We start from the raw sequence: 23,429 nt of genomic DNA, 5'->3' as shown, positions 1-23,429 counted from the left end.
TTACTTTTCCCAGAAAGAATAAAAAGAGACAAAGAAATTTAGGATTTCTTTTCAGACTGAGGCAGCGGCACCGCAGGAAGGAGCCCAGTGAGAAATCTGAGGTTTGGGAACCAAAGGAACACGGCCCCTTAGGCCGCAGGGGTCCTCTCACGCCCGCGGTACCCGGCGGTTCCGCCCCCTCCCCATTCCCCTCGAAGACAGCTCCCCTCCCCCAGATGCATCCCCGGCCCGCCATCAGGCCTCCCACCCTTCCGCTTCCCCAGCCAACTCCCCGCTGCTCGTACCCCTTGGGACGTGAAGGCCACGGCCGGGTCTGATCACCCACTTCGTCCTCCTCGCTCGCGGCGAGGTTGTGGCACTGACCTGTGACCCCTCCCGCAGCCGGGGAAGATGGCGCCACCGGAGCCCGCGTCTCGGCGGGAGGGGCGGGGCCGCCCCGTGACGCCCGCGACTGGCCCTGCCCCCTCCGGGGAGGGCCATCTCCCCTCCAGGTCCTCAAACCCAGTTCCGCTCTAAAGGGCCCTGTGGGAGAGTACCAGACTGGGAAATGCACGTAAAGGCGTTAATACATCTATTTACACGAAAAGTCAAGGAAGGATGTGAAAATGGCCACACAGGGGGCCTCTAAAATAAGAACTTATGGCTGTTTTAGACAAAAAGACAAATTTGGCCACATGTAATCAAAGATCAGAAATTCTCAATGTTCTGGTCAGACTAACTATAGTTCTGCACACATTTTAAACATATGTAAATGAGATACATAAAGATTAGTTTTTTGTTTTAGACAAATGTACTAACCTCCAGCAGGTGGATTAAAACTGAATTAAATACAGCAATAAATGAAGGACTATTACTATATTCAATTCTACTTTAGGAAGCACACACAGGCACTTGAAAGGAACTTTACAACTGGGAAATTATTCTGTTGAAACTTCTTCCTTTTTAAGCATGTTTTTCCAAGAATAATTTATATTTCCTTTAAAAATGTTTCATTCACTCAGTCTCATTAATCATGTTCAATAAAGGAGGGCTAGAATATGAAAATGGAAAATATCCATCATAAGAATCCTTTACATTTTCATTTGGACTTTTAAGGGTTTATTTTGGAAAGTCATAAAATTCTTGGAACCATATGCAAACATTTGGGTCCACGTATGTAGTTTTCTGATGGGGTTATCACTATGAGTAAAAAGGTTTATGAATTTTAGTGTATGGATGGGTTGTGGAAGAAAGAAAAGAGAAACCACAAGCAGAATATTTATATATTTATTTATAATGAAATTATGGTCTAAATATTTACAACATATAGGAAACCAGAGGATACGTTTATACAAAGCCAGCCTGCAAAGTATTCAAATGTGCAAAAATGACAGTTCAGTATCTCAAACTACTCCTGGTTCAGCAGACTAGCTCCTTCACTTTCACACATCAATATCTGATACAAAAAAGTTCTTTTGGCAAAACCTGTAATGCCAAGAAAAAGGACAAGTTGCAATTTCAGTCACTAAGTCCACCATTCTACTGCAAGCAGTCAAATCTCTCTATTTTAGCTGCAACCAGTTCTGAGAGAGACAGACCACTGTGTTTCATTTCTATGAATCCTGACCAGCTTTTGATCAAGTAGTTTTCTCTGACCCAGTTGAAGACAAGGAGCTTAGACAGGCAATAAAAACAGCAATGGCTATCTGAGACAAGAGTGCCCGAAGTTGCCAGCTTTAGATCATCCCAGTGAAAAAAACCCTTCAACTTCCCAGGATCCAGCTATATCCAACAGTTTCAAATTAGTAAAACTGCATTTCCCAAAACAAAGAATCCAAAGATGAAGTAGTGATGAGGAGGTTCTTAGATTTAAGTACTGAAAGGAAAGGATGGTCTTAAAATCATTTCCCCACTAATAAGTAGTAAGGCCTTGTTTGTAACCAGTTATTATCAAAATTGACCGAACAGTAGTAAAATACAAATAAAACTTGCTTCACGTCAGATTAGGGGATATTCATTTGGAAACGGCTGGACCAGGTCAAGTGTATATTGGAATGACCCTGTTGAACAAGCACATTTCACCAACTGTTAAAAAGCTTCTGAGACAAATTTGTGATTCTAAGTAAATTTTAACAGATGCTATGCCACTGCAGAAATCAGGATGTTTTAAAAAGAATGGAACCCCTTTAAGAAAGGGGACACTCATCTCTGCCTTCTGCAAAGGTCCCAGATGGTTCCCAGCACAGGTCCCAAAGTCTTGTTAAATCAGATGCATGCATTATTGCTAAAGAGTCACTGAGGCTCAAAACTCTGTTCCACTGTTGCCTATGGAGCCATCCAGAATGGCATCTGTTGTTTAGCTCGTGGTTGTGATGAAGGGTACTGATATCCCAAACTCCAGCCCTGTGGAAAACTACTTGCATTTTTATGACCTCCGTGTTCCTCCTCTTCGTCAGATGAATCTGCAGCATAAGCCACCAAGCCAAATCCCTTCTCTGTAGTTTTCATCTTCTTGACTGGATAATCTAGAATAGAGAAAAACAACCCCAACCCCATTCCCCACCAAAAAGAAAAAAAAAAAAGATAATACCATAAATTCGTTAATTAAAAAAAAGATGTTAATTATAAGTGGTTAGTTGGACACCATTTTGAGGTCACAGGGTCAGTGGTCACCCAAAAACGTTGACGATCACACGAAAAACAGCACCAGCATCAGCAAATGTGAATCCACCAGAACCATGTAAGAAAACAGAGAAAGAAAAAAGAAACACACAAAAAAAAAAAAAAAAAGAAAAAAGAAAAAAACGGAAAGTTAGCAAGTGAGTCTCTGGAGGCTAATATTTCACCTTTTAAAGAGTTAAAAGAAAAGAAGTTAAGAAGAGAAAAAATATATTTTCTTCTGTTCATTTTTATTATGACTACAGGCAAAGAACAAAAATGATCCCATTTCTGGACCTCTCCAGGATTTAGAGTTCTGGGACACTAAGAAGCAACATTTTTTAAAACAGCCATTGGCTAACCATTCCCAACCAAGAGAGCTATGAGGGGAAATGCGGCTCAGCTCCTAACAGAAAGAAAAATCAATCCTTAGGTCTGTATTAGATTACCTCCAGGTACTTAGAAACCAAAAGCAACAAAATTTTGAAAGGACCTACCACTCATTAGTTTTTCCTAGGGTTTTATTGTCACTGATGCTATGTATAAAATGTAAGTCGACTGACTCTTTTCTAGACACATGTCGGTTGAAAACAAAAGGCTGTGTAACTATACGCTGTCCTTATAAGTAAAAAAAAAAAAGTATTCTCATTAGCCAGTAGATTACAGAGGTTGGAGTTAACACCTGAATGAGTCACACCTGAATGAACATCAGGTTAGAAAACTAATAGTTTAAGATCAGTCTTAGCCACTCCCTTATTCCCCCAGCTATACCTTACTCACCATGGCTCCCTGTTAAAGTCCCAGACCCATTCCTTTCATCAGACTCTGTTTTTATTCCAGTCACTGGAAAGGCTGGTGGAGGCATCAACTGCCTGTTAAAAGAAAAATTAAATACTCTTTCAAACAAATTCAACCAGTTTCAACATCTTCAGTAGATAAAAAGTGGAGTAACAATACAGTCTGCAGATAATCTTTCAAGTTCACTTTAACCATTAATTTCAACCCTTTCCACCTGACCCGCTACGTGTCAAACTTACCAAGTTGTAGGATTATAAGGACATAACAGAATGAATAAATAGGTAAGTATGAACAAAACAGGCTTAACAGAATGAAGATAGAACAAACTGTCAGATCCATCTTACAAAGGCTAATACAGGAAAGGAGAATTCAAGCACTGGATGGCAGGCTGGACTCCCATTCACGTACCTCCACCCGTGATAGTTTTTGATTCTAAGCCGCAAAAGTGGCTTGACTGTCTAACACTTCTTTTATTGTCTTTCCTTAAGAAAATGGCCAAGATGCAGACAATGAAAGTAAAGAAAGATACCTGAATAATCAAGTACTAAATTATTCAAGGCTGAGTATAACTGCTTCTAAGACTGTGTAAGTCACATCATTCTATTTTCCATTACTACATCAATTACAACAAACAGGAGCTTGTTTGAGCCAAATGATTTCATTTTAGTTTAAGAACACAGAAGCTCATAGCAACGATCACTATTCACACTAATGGTGCAATTAAAAAAAAAAAAAGACATGAATATATCCATACAATTAGGTTCCAACTAACTTACCTGTCCCTCTCTCGCTCTTTGCCTGAGGAACTTGCCGGCTTCGATCCTGCACCTTCAATCTCATTCTGACTGGAGAAGCCTGTACCTAAATTAGTCATATGAATGGGTCCATGCTATGAGCAGAAAAATACAGTGGCATTAGCAAATCTACAACTGCTGTATTGACTTTAGCTCCTTAATGTAACTGTCAAGTGCCTCATCTTTCTGATAAATTGCACTACTTGGCTTTTTGGGATCTGGAATGTAACTATTGTCAGAGTAGAGATTATTTTTCTCTGGAGCACTTGGTTAGGAATGCTGCGATTCATTATGCTATGTCTATCTGTTTCCAACTATCCACGACTTAATTGGTTTGTATAAACCTAGTTTATAAACTACAAAAATGCTCCAAAGTTTGTTTCAGAGAATGCTTCAAGGATTCTGGCAAAAAGTAAAGGTGCTTCTCCCAATAAAACAAAATTGCACCAAAATGTGTATTTTAATAATCTTAAAAACCTCATGTGAAATAACTATTTATAGTTATGTACAAGCACAGAGTCACTGCATTTCTGGCTGTCTTTCTTTTAGGGATGTAGGTATTGGAGAATATTACCCTCTTTAGGAGGGAAAAAAATAGTAAATTGGAAGCCAAGGTTTTAAACACAAACCACATATTGGTAGAATGACAGTTCTTCCCTATACACCTCACTAAAAGCTATCAGACTTTCAAAAATCTGCTGTATAAAGAGTAAGTGCAGAATTCTACAAAATGGCTCATAGGTGCGGCTCATAGGTGACCTCTCTCTAGGTGGAGAGCTTTGTATCTCTTCTCACACTGCCTCCAAAGACAAAACCCACCCAAAGGGAATCACTCTTGCTTTAAATTAAACCCCAAGGATAAAAATCTGATCTAAATGTATTCCAGAAAGCAGAAACCCTAGTACTGGGAGACAGATATCAATTTATCTTTCTTTAAAGGGAGAATATAGTAGGATAAGATGAGGGAAGTAAGACAGGGTATTTTATTTAACCTGGTATCCAAGAAGTCCAGATTCTCGTTCATCTGGTAGCTCCTCAGTGAATCGCCTCTTCTGTGCCTGGGGTTGACTTGGGAGTGGGGGCTGGGGCTGGGGCTGGGGCGGGGGCTGGGGGCCAGCAGGCAAGGCAGTTTTGACAGGAGCAGCAGGAATAAAAGGCCCACTCATCGGACTCTGGGACCAAAACAAACCAAGTAGGAAAAAAGTGTGAGAATGCTCAACAAACAAATAAGTAAACAATGATTACAATATACTTTAATAATCAGTATGTTTCATAGGAATCTTTCACCTTTTGGTCCTTAGTTTACTTCAGGTATAATCTGCTAACAGTATCACCTAGTCTTCCCTCATTCATGGTAGGGAAACATGTAATTGACAAACCCTACAGTGCTTTCAACTCTCAGGAAAAACCTGCTACACATTTTGGCCATCAGGAGCAAACATGATCATTAACCAACAATAGACACTCCAGCCACTTACTTAGTCCAGAAGTTCTTAAGCAAGAACATTCTCTTATTTAAAGCCCTTTAATTTAATGTGATTAGTTATTCTGGATCATAAATGCTGCTAATGCTTGTGGCAAAGACAACTTCATCTACCAATCCATGGGTAAGTTGTTATATCAAGAGCAAGTCAGTCTAATGTTTTAAGAGGTTGTTCCAAAAAGGAATAAGGAATGATCAAAAGAATGTATTAGAGAAAACAAGCACTTCTAGAAGGAATATTCTTACTAATGACAGCTAATAATTCCTGACTGCTTAGATCATCTTATTTAATCCTTGTAACTTTTTGAGATATTATCATTATGCCCATTTTACATGTAAGAAACACCAACACCTGGATAGATTAAGTTTCATCCCAAGATCACACAGCTCAAAAATGGGGAAGCATCATGAACCCTGGCAGTCTACCTCTAAACCCCAACTCCTAACCACTCTGCTACACTGCTTCCTGATTACAAAAGAATGTAGCTCAAGGCTGCAGAACTATAGCTCTGCCTAAATATAAAAGGTAAAATAACTATGATGAGGGGCCACAACAGAATTTACTTCATTAACCCTTTCTTGTTTCATACTGTACAACCCCCTTCAGTGCTCACAGCCTACAGGTGAGGAGGCTGGGCAATGGTTCGAGGCTGCAATTTTCTCTGGCATGGGTACACTATGAGAGGCCCATAGACAAGGACCCGCCATAAATCCATTACCATGCTCCCATTAGTCTCTCCCGTGCCTCCAAGAAGGATTGTACATAATCTACCTAGATGAGCTAGCTACTTACTCTTTCCCTAAAATTCTAGTTTCTTACCTAGTTTGAAAATATATACCAATATTTATAACCCTTGAGTTTGGAAAGTTCATGTATCTCTTGGTCTACGAACACATTTATATGGCATAATGTCTTCTAAGACTGGTAAATCAGTTCCCATCATTTAGAGGCACGGAGTATGCCAGCCCCTCCTTGAGAACTTTAACACTGCAAAGCCTGGGTCAGGCACGTGATAGCCCAAGGTGTGGCTAACTGTGATTCTGGCCTGCCAGCTATTTTTGTAAACCACGTTTTGCTGGAACAGAGCCATGCGCATTCATTTGGTAATGTCTGTGGCTGTTTCTGTGCCACAGCAGAGAATAGTAGTTACGACAGAGGCTGCACAGCCCACAAGGGCTAAGTGTTTACCACGTGGCCCTTCACAGAAAGCTCGCCAACTTCTGCTCTGAACAAGTATCTGGTGTCAAGACTTGTGAAACTAACTGTAAACTGCAGGATGAATACAAACATGCACACACTATTCCAAAGTATTCAGGTAGCCTGGTGGTGGGAACACAGGAAGAAGACAAAAGGAAAAAAAAAAAAAACCCAAAAACCTCACGTTACATATTACTTCTGAATAACACCACCACCTTTCCGCCCCAATTTTTCCTAATTCAATGGCATCATCTTTCACATCCTGGCATCCTACCTGTCCAGTGCTAGCTGGAGGCTGCACTTGTGTTATCGGGTATTGTGTTGGCACAGGTGGGACTCCAGTAGGTAATGCTGGCAAGACTCCAGGTGCCAAAGAAACAGCTGGTGGTACTATGCTTGGTACTCCGTAGGGAGGTTGAACTGGCTGCTGAGGAGGGGGAACAACAGGGTAACCAGACTGATAGCCATTGGATGGATAATATGGTGGTTGAGGAGGGACACTACTTATAGCAGAGGGTTGTGTATAGCCTGAGGGGGGAAGAAAAAAAGTGTTTAATCAGCTGCAGCAGAATGAGACATTTTAGCTGAATATTAAACTTAATCTCTAGGGAAGAAAACTACTGAGGCACAAATGGCCTTCCAAATTACCCTACATCGAAGGGAACATTATTAGTGCCCTGGCACAGTTAATCTAGCCTCAAGTATCACATTTTATACATAAATATCACTAGTAAAACATTTTTTAGTTAAGCACTTCAAGACATACACACCTGGTAAAGGTACAGCAGTATTAATCTGATTCACAAATCTAGAGTATTCAGCATGAACCTGAAAGAGAAGGGAAAACAAATCAATACAGGACAGGCCCAGTTCACTGAGTAAGCATAAGGATATACAATTCTAGGATCGAAGCAATTAGGAATCAAAACATTTCCATTGATATTTCAATCAAATTTAGACTTGTTTAACCTAAACATTAGTAAGACACACCTATACATTTTCAAGCCACGTTTTGGGAACCGAGAGCATGGACATCAGGAGCATCCTAAATCTCCCCAAAACGACCAAATTCTGGGGTACAAAATCAGAGAGCCACAGAAATTAAGCAGTTAAGTTGCCTGTGTAACTAGAAAAGTCATTCATTTTTTTATTTACTGGTTAACTTGTCCTCAAATAGTTAATGGTTTTAACAAAGGTTTAGGACTTCCCCTCTCCAGCTCTTCATTAAAAACATCTTACTAAGTCCCACTTCAAATGGCAACAAAGAAATGATGGAGGAATGGTCAGGGAAGTTATTGATACAAGGGTTGGTAAATCAGGTTATCTCACAAAAGCAAAGAAAATTACTTCTTCCCAAAAGGGTACTCTTAAATACCAAATAGCACAAGGTTCAACATATTCAACCCCCTAAACCTGATTTCTTTTATGTGCTATAAAAACAGCCCTTTGGTTTAACTTCTGGTTGTCTGATTGTAGAATAAAAGAATGAGTAGTCAAAGAAGCAATTATCCCAAAGACACTGCTAACTGGTTTTAAACCAGTAGGACTCTACCATTACTTAAGCTAAAACCAGTATTAAAAAAATTTGGAATGCCTATCATAAACAACTTGACCAGGATTAAAAGTACTATTTAAATAACTGACAACATTGAGATTTTCATGACACTAATATATAAGAAGTTTCAGAATTCCTTACTGAAACAGCTCCTGAAGAAGAAATACAAGCAAACTGCAACCCTGGCTAGGGGAGCCTGACATCCTTACACAGAACGTAAGTTGCTAGAATGATATCGTGGTTTGAATAGTGTTCCCCTCCAAATTCATGTCTGTCCGGAACCTCGGAACATGACCTTGCTTGGAAACAAGGTCTTTGCAGATGGAGATAATCAAGATGCAGTCATACTGGAATAGGATGGGCCCTAAATCCAAAGACTGCTATCCTTAGAGAAGACAGACACAGAGATACAGGTAAAAAGGTTACGTGAAGATGGAGGCAGAGTTATGCTGACACAAGACAAAGAATGCCAAGGACCGCAGGTAATCCGCTAGTAGATGGCTACTAGGTAAACCACTAGTACAGAGGGACGGGGTGGACTCTCCCTCAGAGCCTTCAGAAGGAACCAACCCTGCCCACCTGGATTTTGGACTTTTGGCTTCCTGAATTGTGAGAGAATAAAAGCCTGTTGTGTTAAGCCATTTAGTTTGTGGTAATTTGATATGGCAGCCCTAGAAAACTAATACAGGTGGAAAAATAGCTAAGACACAGTCCAAAATGGCAGCAGATCTTCTAAATAACTATCAGATAACCACACTCACCGTTTGCAAGAGATTCTCACAGAGCTTCTTGGCAGCAGCCAGGCCTTCTGGTTTGGGGTGACTGCAAAGAAACAAGAACCAAGAATTCGAAGGGGAGAAAAAGAAGAGAAACAGAATTCTGCTTCCACTTTGTATGCTGTTGTATCAATTTAATATATTTATGCAGCATGAATCTAAGCTTCTGAAAAATCACAGAGTAGGAACACAAAAATAAAGTCCGTTAAAGTCCTTTAAGATACTACTAATATTACCACAAATACTTTATTGCTCTCCTTCTCTGGGTAATGGTACGTCTGGATATAAAGAAAATATATTTAAAGGTCACCAAAATTACTATAAAATGCATTAATATTATCATAAGGCTTAAATAAGTTAATTTAGATTCATTACAGCTCATTTTAAGATCACAGTCTCATATAAAAGCCAAGGATTTGAATACTAAAAACAAAAAATTCTGCCTAACTCAGTTTTTATTAACTAATTACAGAATGACTAGTGCTAAATTTACCTAAGTTCCTCCTATCACAATTTATTAAGCCCATTTTCTCTTAGTCCTTCTGAATCATTCCCCTGGACCAATCAGTTAACAACTACTCAAACATCCTCAGACCCATCCATCCATACCTGATGTAAATGTACATAGGTTCAAAAGCTTCTCGGCCAGATGCTGGCTCAATGCAGCCTGAACCTTTGCCTCGCAGGAAGACTTTGGCACCTGTTTCAATCTGAATGTGCTGCAAATAGGAGCAGCCTGGACCTTCCACTTTCTCCTTGACATTGAAAGTGGGCACAGCATGTTCTAGACCCACAAATAATTTATCTTGCACATAATGCATCTGCAGAAGAACACAATACCTCAGATTAAACAAAGAATATGTAATTAAATCCTAATCTTGGAAATTATGCAAAATACTTTAATCCTCCAGATATTTTCAGTCACTTCCAGACCCCCTATAATTTCTACCATGAGTCCGTAAAAATGAACCCTCTCAAGTAACTTAATTTAAATGGGAACTACATATTCCATGTACATACTTGTAACATTAGCATCCTACTCTGTTCAGTGGAATCTCCTTAACAGGTGAAAACCAAGAGTCAATACTGAGTAAGGTCACCCACTTACCCCAACTCATGTAAGCTAACAGGAAATAGCAAAGACAATCTCTTGTAAAGCTGGAGTAGCATGTTGGGTAGTACAGTCAGCCCTGTGATGTTCTCCAATAAGGGCTGCTCTCTCCAACCCTTTTTTCTAGGAGGATTGTATCAGCAGAGTCTTGCTTCATCAGACTCTGCCTTCTTAGTCCTCCAGTTGCCATCAAGTTTACAAATTTAAATCAAACCACTAACTTCAAAATATACAATGTGTGTATTCTGACTTATCACTCCCCTTTCTAGAATATATCAATATAAAAAGATGCGTGTTCAGATTTCACTGTATCTTGGAAACCTGAATGGTTTATTAATAGGATATCAATGGCAGTAACTTTCAGGTTGGAATTTCAGGATTTTATTTTTTTCTTCAAACTTTCTGTAGTATTTCGCATTTATCATTTTTATAGAAACGATAAAGCTGTTAATGAGCTCTCCATAAAACATACCCCTGACTGGAAGGGAGGCTTCTGGCTAACAGCTGGAGACAGCTGCGCAATGGGTGCTGGCTGGTGATAGACAGTGACTGTTGCACCATTAAAAGTTGGACTTGTCCCTGTTGCAGCTTTGACCACTCCATTGGTGATAATTTCCTTGATTCGGTTTACAGCTCCTAGGGAAAAACACAGATAGTAAGATACTATACTGAAGAAATAAACTAACTGACTAGTACCCAGTGATAAACAGAGGCCAATGCTCAATTATTCATGTTTTAATCCATTTTATAGGTTACCCAAGCACATTCATGAGAAATTCAAAAAGAAGAGTCAGAACAGCCATCAGGAATAATGTGGCAACTTTTTACACACAGCCTGTACTTCGCCCTTCACAAAAAGCAGTATATGAGCCAAAACCATTACTTACTGTCCACCAGTTCCCGTGTCTGGCCCTGAACGTGAAGATACAACGGACGATCCCTATAAAGAGAAATATAAAATGATGATCCCAAACTGGTCATCACCTAATGGGTCACCGAATCAAATTTGTAATGTTAAAAATGGTGGTTGCTAATTAATTTTAAGAACATGGTTTTACAGCTGGGGAATGAGCAAACTGCTGGTTGTTTAAAGTTAACGGGCCCATACAGGGATCAAATCTGCTCTTACGGGCTCATGAAGATTAGCATCCATTCAACTGAGATGACCCAATGTTTGAGAACAGAATTCCCTTTTTGTCAGCTGTCTAACAGGTTATGGGCAAATGTGCTCTTGGCTATCCAAACTAATGGGACAAGAGTGATGGTGGCATATAGATAAATGTCCATAAAGGCCCCTACCCAACTGAGAAGATGCTTTTGATTCTAAACATAAAGTGGCTTAGATTCAGATTTTGACTATAATAATAGAGAAGAAAGTGATCAATAACCAAACAGTTAGTAAAAAGCTGTAGGTAAAAACTAACTGTGTTAAAAAACAAAAAAGTTCAGGGGGAAAGGATATAGCTCAGTGGCAGAGCGCATACTTAGCATGCCTGAAGTCCCGGGTTTGACTCCCAGTACTCCCATTAAAATAAAGAAACCTAATTCCTCCCCCACAAACAAAAAAGTTCAAAACAGCAACCAGCACATATATAAAGTTAAAATTTAGCCTCAGTTTGAGGTGGAGAGCAAATTTTACCTCCAAATTATATTTAGTTCAAGCTAATGTGAAAAATGTGCCATTTCATGAATACCTGCCCTCAAAAATTTAACAATGGAAAAACTGAAACTAAACTGAGATAAAATCTTTACGTGGATAACCTACAACCTATAATCATCACAGAGGCAATAAGGAATTTGACAAAAGGATTTTTCTAAAAAGGAGATTGCAATAAAGTATGACCCCATTTGTTGGTGAATATTTTCATAGATTAAAAGTTCAGTAACATATACATTAAATGTTAACAATTATCTTCTTTTATACTTTAGTGTAATCTATTTCCTCCAGTAAAAACATCAATTGTGAAATAAAAAAAAACAAAGAGCAAAGATGAAACACGAAGGAAAGTAGCTGCCGACACTTCTTACATTTGCTTGAGGTTTCCCAAATTTTGCTATAAAGCAGGTGTGTGTGTGCATCTCAAGCTTCTAATCAAACATTTACACATATTCCCTATGAAAAAAAATACGAAGCTAACATGAGTCATATGTCCAACCCTTCCCCAAAGTAGAAGATATGCATACACACCCTGGTCCTACTTTGGCCTTCTCCTCAGTTGTCATGAACCTCCCCCGAGTTGACACTGCAGCCCCACTAAGTCGGCTGATCTGAAAAGGAAACATTCTATTAAAAAGACGATGTGGCAATTGATTGATTTCAACAACAAGCAGGACAGATTTTCCCCATCCATTCATTTCACCAAAATGGAGGAATGAGTTCTCTGTTATCTGAAATTGTGATTCCACTGGTTCTTACTCAAACTAACCCAAAGAATTCACCCATATCTGTTTCTTCACTTTCACTAAAAAGTTCTTCTGCAGTTAAACCCAATCCTGACTTTGGAGACTATGACTCAAGACCACTAATAAACATCTGACTCCTGTTTGTGTTTAAAGGTCTTGTTTTTCTTAAACTACATCCACCCACCACCTTCCCCAAAGAGGCCCAACATCTCCGCACCTCGTCTTGAGTCTGTCCTCGAGTCAGCAAGTTCCTACACGTAAGAGGCACATCATTGATCTCTACTTCAGCTACCACCAGGTCATCCTTGCTTTTATTGCTAGTTAGGCCTTTGCCGGGGGTCTGAAGCTACAAAAACAGAAGTTAGATGAAAAAGTTTATACAATGAAATAACACATTTTCATTGCCCAATTGACAACTACCCCTTCCAACGTGCCACCACCTCCTGACTGCTCCCTCTACCTGCCTGCAGACACACCTGGAAATATCCCTTGGTTGTTCATAAATGAAGTAACAAGCAAATAAAAATTTCAGTAAAATGACACTGAGTACAACCAAATACTTGAAAGCCATCATCAGATTTCTCTGTAACCTTGGTCATGTGTGCATTTTTACGACCATGTAATTACAGAAACTCTGTGGACTAGAAGCTTCAATCTCCAAAAGGAAAATTAAAGGGCCAAGTTATGATGCTTTACAGCTCAATTAACTAGCTGAACATGTAGTAAAATACAGGGTAGAGTCCAATGCACATGAGTCCAACAATTCACACATCTCATTTGTGTAATGGAAAGTTGCCTTTGTGCTAACTCTATAGTCACAACAAGTCAACTTCAACTAATTCCATCCTTACAGTGACCTCAGAAACCCTTAAATTGTATCTAATTTACAACCCATTACTCTCTATTAAGGAAGAACAAAGAGAATGAATGAAAAGCCTAGTAAGAGCCTAAAACCTGATCTGTTTTCTCTCAATTTAAACTGCGCAACTCCAGATAGCCGGATTTGAGTGTTATCTGAAGAAACTTGAATCTCAAGATGGCATTCCCCAAACCTTAGCTGCCCCGGACAGCTCAAGGAAGATAAAATACAGATCATTTCTTTGCATGTTAGATACATTTTTTAAATGTGGAGGAGCAAACTAAATAAACTCAACAGTATCTTTTATCCTTTACTTAGCCCCTTTCAGAATGAATTCACACATTTCATCTCACTACATCTTTACCACCTTTAACTGAAGTGCCGCCTGTAAAGGTATGTATCAGTGTCATATAACAGAACTTTCTGTTCTCTAGTTGGTAGTCCAATATGGGTGCCACTACCCACATGTTCATTAAGCACTTGACATGTAGCTAATGTGACCAACGAACTAAATCTTAAAATTTATTTTTTATTCAAATATTCAGTTAAATAGCCACATGCACAGGTATCTATTACCAATCCCACCACAAATGAGGAAACTGATGTCAAAGCCACACAACCAGTAACTAGGGATTCTGGGTTTCAAATCTGATACTAAATCCAGTATTTATGCACCATGCTGCCTCCTGCTGAGTTAAATTACCATTTTGGAGATCACCTTTTAGAGGAAAAAAATGAATCTAAATGATTAACATCAGTATTAAGAATCTTAACATTCAAACATCCATCTTTGTCAGTGTGCTTTTAGTGTTTCCTTACAGACCTTAGAAATAGACAATTGACTCACACAATCTTTTTGAACCATAAAAGTACAATGAATAACAAACTTCTAATCCACTCGAAAGTTTTCACCAAGGCCGCAGAACTCAAACATTAAGGCATCCAGACAGGTTCTACTGATAAACGTTGTTGACGTCATCTACTGATAAACCGGAAGATCTGACAAATTCCATTTTCTTTCCTTTTCTCCCCCCAGCTTTACTGAGGTATAATTGATAAATAAAAATTGTATACATTTAAGGTGTATAACTTGATGTTTTGATATGTTCATACATTGTGAAATAATCACCACAAACAAACAAATTACATATCCATCACCTCACTGGCACTGCATTTTCAAACACAGAACTCATCTCTCCACAGGTACTACGGAAGGCAAATTTAATTTAAGCGAAGAGAATTTTTTTCATAAGATAATTCCAACTGAATGGGCTGCCCTGGAACACAATGAATTGTCCAACTCTAGAGGCTTTCGAGCAAAAGCTAACCACCCAATTGTTCGAGGTGACTCTGGAGCCAGAGAGACATCTGTGCCTATCATTTACAGATCTAGGACTTTACCTTCATAAGCCTCATCTCCCTTATCTGTAAACTGGTGACAATCCATTGCATACAATTGTTCTAAGGGTTTTTTTTAAGTGCAAAGCATGCATTATAGCAATACAAACAAAACTATACTCATCCTATAGGAAAATTCTCGCATTCTATGGCAAGGTAAATTAAAGGCTTCAAAGATCAGATTCATCCCAGTTGTAAGATTATAATTGTAATAGGAATTTTATAAAATGATCAAATAATTTCCTCAATGTCTATTAAAACAGCAAAACCACCCATGTATAAATTATTCACTTTAGTTCATGTTTAACTGCACTTTAGTTAAGCAGTCATTAGAAACATGAATCTACAGGTTCTAATTAAAGACAACAATTCTAAAGCTCACATGATTTATCTGAATTTCTCTTTTGACTTAAGGGAAAATGCACATGTATCAAAAAAACATTACACCATTGCTTTAAATGACCGAATAGATGGAACTTAAGCTGAACGAAGTGAACATGGACAAAACAAGCTATTTGGTCCATAAATATAATCAGCACAATCAAAATTGCCCCCCCCACCAAACTGCCTCTCCAAAACAAATGACAAGATATCATCGTTACTGACCCGTTTTCTCCTTCATTAACGCAAATGACTGTGAGATTACAAGATTACAAAACAACGTCTATTAAAATTGCAGTTAGCAGAGTCCCCTCAACTTCAAATACCTTCTCAGTAGCATTCTGAGTTGGTTTCAGCTTTCCTTTGGCCATAAGCATGGCATTGATCTTGGCAGCTACAGCAGCAGCAGCATCCAAGGCTCCAGAGGGAGCAGCTGTAGAGCCCCCGGGGCTCCCCCCACTACCAGCAACCTCCCCACCTGGGGCCGACGGTGGGAGGAAGAGAAGGGGGGCTGGAGCTGGTTGGTCCCATTTGCTGCGGCGCCTAAGGGAAGTAAAGGAAAATTGTTAGGCCTCCAAACTTTTATTTGTATTTTTCTCCTCTTACTGCGCCTTAGCACCCCATTTTCCTTCTATCATGTTCCTTTTGCACCTTCGAATCTCCTACTAGAGCTAAAATTACCATCTCTCCTTAAATAGACAACTACTGCAATATCTTCCCAAATTCTCACTTCTTTCAACCCTTTTCCAGAATCTACTTCCTTTCTACTCCGTCATCCCTATCAAAAGATTCCACTCTGTCCCATATGCCCTCATTTTCGGCCCCCGCTCCCGTCTCGTCCTTCCCCAAATCCCTGCTTTCCTCCTCTCTCTCATCCCCGCCGGCCTTTTTCAGGGGCCCCAGGCCAGCTCACCATCCTTCTTCCCAAAAGTCCGGCCCTCCAATATGTACACTTCCTAACTAAGCGCCCCTCCACCCACACGCTGCCTCCCATGATCCCTCCGCCTCTCCTGTGCCCCATGCTTGCGGCGATGCCCTCGCCCGCGAAGCTTTACCCGCCGGCTCCAGGATGTGTCGCGCTCCCCGCGGACATGGCGACCGGCTCTGATCAACCACCCGCCAACTACCCCACTACCACCTTCCCGTCACTTCCGCCCCCCCACGCCCTTACGCACAGCCTCTTCCGGTCGTGAAGCAAAGCGGTTCCGGTGAAAACATCTATTCCGATTGGACTCTCGCTGGTTTCAAGGCGCCTGGCGTTATATGAAACCGCTAGGGTGTGACCTTCCTGCTTGCGCCTTGCCCTTAAGAGAGATGGCTGCTAAATCTCATGTTAGGAAGGAATTGGGGCAAAAAGAATCCATCTTTGTTGTGGGCACGTTTGTAGTCTTCAAGACAATACGCATGAGTCAGGGAATTAACAGGTTTCTTCCCCAATTCAGTTACGTTGGCGTGGAGTCCCAGCCTCTGTCCTGGGAGAGCGCTTTTCCGCGACTTTTGCCCACTTTACATTTCAGTTACCTGTTTAGTAAAAAGAAAACGATTCTTGCCAAAGGTCATTTGAAGAATTTCACTGGCTTTTTCCGTATCTGTGTGCCTATCCCTGTTTTTTAAAGATGTAGAAATAGCGGGTCCTGCCTTTCTGATACAATGTGGCAGGGTAAGCACGAGGGCAATTACATACAATAGGGTAGTATAATAAGAAAAAGTGAAGAAAATAAAATATTCAGCTTGGTGGAGCTTAATGCCAATATTTGAATTAAACGGAAGCTGAAAGTCCGGATGAGGGGTAGAAGTGATCCAGCGTAGGTTATGAAACGCTGTGTTGCGGGTCTCTGTTGAATTGGTTAAGTGTGGGAGCAGGATCCGGAAAGCCTCTGAATGTTATCTGAGTTGACTGTGAAAGCCAGAGATTTCCAACATTTGCAGTATCTTGAAGCTGCAAGGAGTCTCTAGATTGAATAAATAAAATACAATGCTATTTTTCAAATAAGTTTACATTCTGATAAGATTAATGGAATATAAATTCATTTAAAAGTCAAATTTATAATATTTTCCTTTCAGCATTTAATAAGTAAATATTCCTTCCATACAAACGCCACCTTTATCGTACATGAAATTATATATATGTAATATTTCTTCATTCTTTTCTATTGCATGAATCTATTTGTTCCTTTGTTATATTGCCTTTATTACAATAATTTGATGCATACTGTAATATATGTTAGGGCAAGCCAATACTTCTACATTTCTTTGCTTATTCTGACAGGTGTGTTTTTACAAATTAACTAAAGATTAAAAAACATTGTTTTCCCTTTGTGTTGTCTCCCCATAACATTGTGTTCAAACATTCTGATTGAAATTACATTGTGTTTTCTTCCTTTAAAAAAAAAATTGAGCTACAATTCACATACCATAAAATTTACTCTTTTTAAAAAGATATTTTACATGTACAATTCAGTGTTTTTTTTTTAGTACATTCACAAAGTTGTGCAAGTATCACCATTATCTAATTCCAGATCATTTTCATCACTGCAAAAGCAACTCTGCACCCATTAACAGTTACTTCCCATTTCCCTCTCCTGCCAGCTATAGGCAACCTATAATCTACTTTCCATCTTACGGATTTGCCTATTCTGGACAATTCTTAAATGGAATCACAGAATATGTGTCCTTTGTGTTCAGCTTCTTTCACTTAGCATAATGTTTTCAAGGTTCATCCATGTTGTAGCATGTATTGGCACTTCATTTCTTTTTATAGCTGAATAATATTCCATTGGATGTGTATACCACAATTTACTTATTCATTCATCCATTGATGAACATTTGGATTGTTTCCTCCTCTTGGCTATTTTAAATAGTGCTGTTGTGAACATTCATGAACAACTATTTAAGTACTTGTTTTTAAATCTTCAGAGTTTATTCCTAGGAGTAGAATTGCTGGGTCATTTTGTAAGTCTGGATTTAACTTTTGTTGAACCACTGAAACAAGCAGCTACAACATTTTATATTTCCACCAGCAATGTATGAGGGTTCTTATTTCTGCATGTCCTCTCCAACTCTTACTATTTTCTGTTTGTGTGTGTGTGTGTGTGTATGTATATATATATATATATACTTTATATATAATATATATATATATTATATATATATAATTTAAATACATATATATTTCATCCCAGTTAGTGCAAAGTGGGTATCATTGTGATTTTGATTTGTGTTTTCTTAATGACAAATGATCTTTTCATATGCTTGCTAGCCATTTGTATATCTTCTTTGAAGAAATTTAATTTCACTGTTTTAAAATTTTTTAATATTTTATTTATTTATTGTATTGTTTAATTATTTTATTTTGGGGGCAATTAGGTTTATTTATTTTTAGAGGAGGTACTGGGAATTGAACCCAGGACCTCACGCATGCTAAGCATGTGTCTACACTTAAGCTATACCCTTCCCCAGTTTCACTTTTGAATATAATATTTGCTTCTGATAAATACTATTTGTAAATGTTTAAGAAATTTTCTTCTATTTTTATTTTACTAAGCACTTTTATCAAAAATGATTAAGATTTAGCAAATATGTTTTGGTTAGATTTGATATGATTATATGATTATATAAATTTTTTCCATTAATGTATTATTGTAAACAATTCTGATGCTAGATTTCCTAATATTGAACTCTCCTTCCATTTTGGAATAAACCCTTCTTGACCTGCTGAATTTGATTTGCTGATGTAGGGGAGGGAAAATATATTTTTCCTCCTACCCTTTTTGGTTCCTGACTGGTCTCTGTAAGAAGACACAGATTAACAAGAGAAAAACATACAAACTTATTTAATATAAGTTTTATGTGATATAGGAGCCTTCATAAGGAAATGAAGGTCCGAATAAATGGTTAAACCTGAGAGTTTTTATACTGGTTTTAATGAAGAGTAGAAAATCACAGAAAAATAAGATAGGACAAAAAAGGATATGTGCTGAGAACAGTAAACTGGGGGACACTTAGCAAGGCCTACTTGTTCAGATTCTTCTCAGTGTGCTTCCATTTTGGAAATAAGGATGCACCTTACCTTCGGGTTATAGGAAGGGCACCTCTCATGTGAGGCTCTGATGACCTGTTTGAGGGGAAGTTCAGAAGAAAGTCCTTCTTCTGCCTGCTGTTTCTCAAATTCCTTCAGCTGAAAATACTCAATGTGCCACAGTGCCAAATTTTGTGGTACTGGGTCCTGACCCCATCACTGATGTTTTATTTATGAGTTTTGCATCTGTATTCATAGGTGACATCTTAGTAATTTAAAGAGTCAAGTTGTAGATTTATTCTTTTTTGGGGGGTGGGGGTGGAGGAGGAGGTGGTCAGGTTTATTTATTTATTTATTTTAACGGAGGTACTGGGGATTGAACCCAGGACCTTGGGCATGCTAGGCAGGCACTCTAACATTGAGCTCTACTGTCCCCACCCCTGATTTATTCCAGCCTTGAAAAACTAGTTGTTGGCAACCCTTTCTTTCTTTCTTTCTTTCTTTCTTTCTTTTTCTTTTTTTCCTGTGCTCTAAAATACTTTGAATAACTTAGGTTTGGTTTTTTTGTTTGTTTTGTTCTTTTGAAGGTTGGACTGAACTTGCTTATAAAACCATCTGGATCTGGAAGCTTTTTAGTGATAGATATTTGAAAATCTTTTAAATTTCTTGTGTGATTATTCATCTGTTCAGAATTCTTACTTTTTTGAGCTAACTTTAGTCATTTAAGTTTTCCTAAAAAATTCATTTTACCTAGAATTTAGAATGTTTTGCATAAAATTTCACTAATAGTTTCTTATGCTTTCAATCTCATTTGTATGGCTATTTTGTTCTCTTCTCTCTTTCTTCTTTTCTCTTTATTTTCCTTAACTTTGCCAGTGTCTTTTCTATTTGTTCACCTTTTTGAAGAACCCATGACTTAGTTTTATTCATCAATATGTTCATCAATTCATCAATAGCACATTAATTTAAAGTTTTGTTTTTATTAGTTATCTTCCCCTTTATCTTAAAAAAATTTCCCCTAGTTTCTTTTTTTAATAACATTTTTTATTGAGTTACAGTCATTTTACAATGTTATGTCAAATTCCAGTGTAGAGCACAATTTTTCAATTATACATGAACATACATATATTCATTGTCACATTTTTTTTGCTGTGAGCTACCTAGTTTCTTAAGTTAAATGCTTAATTCACTAATTCACATTTCTCTCAGAATTTCCCCACTAATATTTCTCTATTGGTACACCCAAGTCTGATTGTCTAAACTCCATTCTATAGCACTTTGTTATATTACTAATAGAAAAAAATCTCTAAAGTGAGAGAGGTTAGGCTGAGGTTGTGGGTCCAGCCATATGGGTTTTATATGAACTGCAAGCTGTCACTGCCTTAGAGTTGGCAGATGGCCTGATAATACCCCAGTGAGCACTAGGAAATGCACAGTCATTGGGATTCACACGTCAGTTTTTTTGACCATGCACCAAACAAGAAGGGGCAATGACCTCAGCAATAAAAGAGGAACTGTAGAAAACCCAAGAGGAAGAGAATGACCAATGGAGCAGGATCTGGGAAGAGAAGGATTTAAGAACACAGATGGAGAGATTGGTCTTGGACAAGAATTGGAATCCTTCTTCCTGGAAATTAGGAAAATTCCCATAAACTTAAATAAAAGGCTGATTTGATTATTCTGTAGCCATGGTAACATCATGAATTTTGGATCACTACATCCAAATGGTTCACAAATTTTTCAACCTGCTTTTCTTCCTGTACTTTCTAAAGCCAATGTGATACCACTATACATATATCCAGCCATCCATTCAAGTACCTTCCATGCACTTAATTCCCCAAGTCTATAAACTGGTGGTCATTCTTAGTTCCTCCCTCTTCTTAATCACTTTACATCCCTAGTCACTTGATTCTATGCCCCAAATATAATCCATGTTCCTTCCTTCCTCTACTTCCTAATTATCCCAGCCCCTGTTTACAAAAACCTCCAAATTGATACTTCTCCTGCCATCCTCAACTATTCTCTTGAATAGTCTTTCACATTGTCAACAAATAGACACTTTTAAAAAATAAATCTGATTCTGGCACTGCTTATATTAAAAGCTTTTAGTGGCTTCTCATTCTACTGGATAAAATCCAAACTTCTTTGTCTGGCCTCAGGTCCTCCAGAATCTCATTATTGCTCCCCTTGCCCAGCTTTCCTGGTCTTTTCCTTGGTACACACACTATTGTGCTAACCATGATGAAACACTTGCATTTCCCCAGATGCAGTTGCATACATCCTTGTCTATGATCATACTGTTCCCATCACCTGAAATGCTCTTTCTCTGGACAAACATCTACTGATTTTTCAAGGCTTAGTACAAAAATCATCTCTGTGACTATTCCAAGTAAACCTAAACACTTCCTCCTTTGTAGTACCTCTGAATTCTCTATTAGATCTTTAGTACAGCATCTTTCATGCTGTATTTACAGGTATAGTTTATATTGCTGTCACCTTTATTAAGAGTGAGCTCTCTGAGGGCGGGAACTATGTTTTAATCATCTTTGTGTATTCCAAGGCTGCAAGGTGCCTGTCACTTACCAGATGCCCAGAAAATGCCTTTTGGATGAAGATATGAAATACCAAGCCAACGAGGGGCATATAACAGGATCTTCATGCACTGCTGAAGCTTCATTCTTCAGGTTGGAGACTAAGTTGTAGTCAGATACCAATGTTAGTGCAGAGGTAACAGCAGGGTATCCCACCGAGGACTTGACTAGCAGTGCCCACAACTGAAGACCTAAACTCTGTTTGGTTTTAGAACAGTGGCCCTGGGAAAAGCCTCTGCTCTTCCACATGCATGGGGTGGCATCTGCCCCATTCCTCTCTCAAGAAGACGAACACCTGACATCTGAAATGGACACCTACTCATGTATAATATGGCTTCCAGGTAGAGGCCTTAGAAGACAGACAGGCGAGGATACTCGGCCACAGCCTGGGATGCCCAGTGTGGGACACTCTAGAGTGAACCTGGTCCAGAGCAAATGGTCAGCAATGAGGCTGTCCTCTTTCAGACGAGCACGCTGCTAGGACTGGAGGCTGGAGTGGGCTGGACTTGGCTGCACTGCAGATGGACCAGCAATGCTGAACAGATGGAGGAGGGACAGATGCTTCAGTGAGGCAAACGTGGAGGGACAACTGGGCAGCCAACAAGGCTCTCTCCTCCATGCTTGTGGTATATAGCAGTAATTCATTCCTTTTGATTGTTGAGTAGCATTCTATTATATTAATATACCACAATTTGTTTACTATTAACTTGGTGGATAATAAGGTTATTCATTTGAGTTGTTTCCCATTTTAAGCAACTTCAAATAAAGCTGCTGTGAACACTGCTGTGTAAGTCTTTATTTGAACATATGCTTTCATTTCTCTTGAGTAAATGCCTAGGAGTAGAAAGACCAGGACATAAGAGGTATATTTTTAACTTTTTAAGAGAAAGCCAAATTGTTTTAAAAAATGGTTATATCATTTTACATTCCCATCAGTAATGTATGAAAGTTTTGATACACCACTTCTTCCACAACACTTGGTATGGTCAGTTTTATTCATTTTAGACATTCTAATGGGAATGTAGTATTTTTTTTCATGTGGTATTCAGTTGTTACAGAAACACTGTTGAAAAGACTATGTGTTCTTCAGTGAATTGTCTTTGCACCTTTGTCAGTTGACTGTAAACATGTGGGTCTGTTTCAGGACTCCACTGATTTATAAGTATCCTTTGCTAATATCACATTGTCTTGAGTACTGTAGTAAGTCTTGGAATTGGGTATATGAGTACTCCAACTTTATCATCTTTTTACTAAATTGTTTTGGCTATTTTACAAAATCATTTGGCTATTTGCACTTCCATATGAATTTTAGAATCAGCTTGTCAATTTCTCTTTAAAAAGAGGCTGCTAGAATTTTGACAAGATTGCATTGAATCTACAGAACCATTATAAGGAGAACTGACATCTTATTATTGAGTCTTTCAACA

At 38.7% G+C, this 23,429-nt stretch overlaps 1 protein-coding gene and 2 non-coding genes across 6 annotated transcripts; all 3 read right to left on the bottom strand.

Moving 5' to 3' along the window:
• Positions 1 to 1,252: 1,252 nt before the first annotated feature.
• Positions 1,253 to 16,548, bottom strand: KHDC4 (KH domain containing 4, pre-mRNA splicing factor). 4 transcript variants are annotated; one of them, XM_072946389.1, is made up of 15 exons: positions 16,449 to 16,548; positions 15,720 to 15,936; positions 12,973 to 13,101; positions 12,541 to 12,620; positions 11,240 to 11,292; positions 10,825 to 10,988; positions 9,851 to 10,062; positions 9,227 to 9,287; positions 7,681 to 7,738; positions 7,185 to 7,438; positions 5,222 to 5,401; positions 4,212 to 4,324; positions 3,418 to 3,509; positions 2,401 to 2,504; positions 1,253 to 1,464 (listed from the first exon to the last, which is right to left on the bottom strand). In XM_072946389.1, the coding sequence occupies exons 1-15, from the start codon at positions 16,484 to 16,486 to the stop codon at positions 1,429 to 1,431; spliced, it is 1,791 nt and encodes a 596-aa protein (XP_072802490.1). In that variant the 5' UTR covers positions 16,487 to 16,548; the 3' UTR covers positions 1,253 to 1,428. The 4 variants fall into 4 exon arrangements, 3 of the variants coding, with proteins under 3 accessions (XP_072802490.1, XP_006214689.1, XP_006214690.1); XM_006214627.4 differs by having other exon boundaries at positions 1,253 to 2,504; XR_004194637.2 differs by lacking the exon at positions 1,253 to 1,464 and having other exon boundaries at positions 2,431 to 2,504; positions 4,212 to 4,296.
• LOC116284977 (small nucleolar RNA SNORA42/SNORA80 family) lies at positions 6,300 to 6,436 on the bottom strand. The gene has a single exon (XR_004194661.1). It is a non-coding gene; the product is annotated as a small nucleolar RNA SNORA42/SNORA80 family (small nucleolar RNA).
• LOC116284979 (small Cajal body-specific RNA 4) lies at positions 10,408 to 10,536 on the bottom strand. The gene has a single exon (XR_004194663.1).
• Positions 16,549 to 23,429: the final 6,881 nt, after the last annotated feature.

This window comes from Vicugna pacos, chromosome 21 (genome assembly GCF_048564905.1).
Source record: "Vicugna pacos chromosome 21, VicPac4, whole genome shotgun sequence".
In the NCBI taxonomy this organism is placed as follows: domain Eukaryota; kingdom Metazoa; phylum Chordata; class Mammalia; order Artiodactyla; family Camelidae; genus Vicugna; species Vicugna pacos.
The sequence above is the reverse complement of the archived record's forward strand: the minus strand, read 5'-3'. Positions and strand labels throughout refer to the sequence as shown.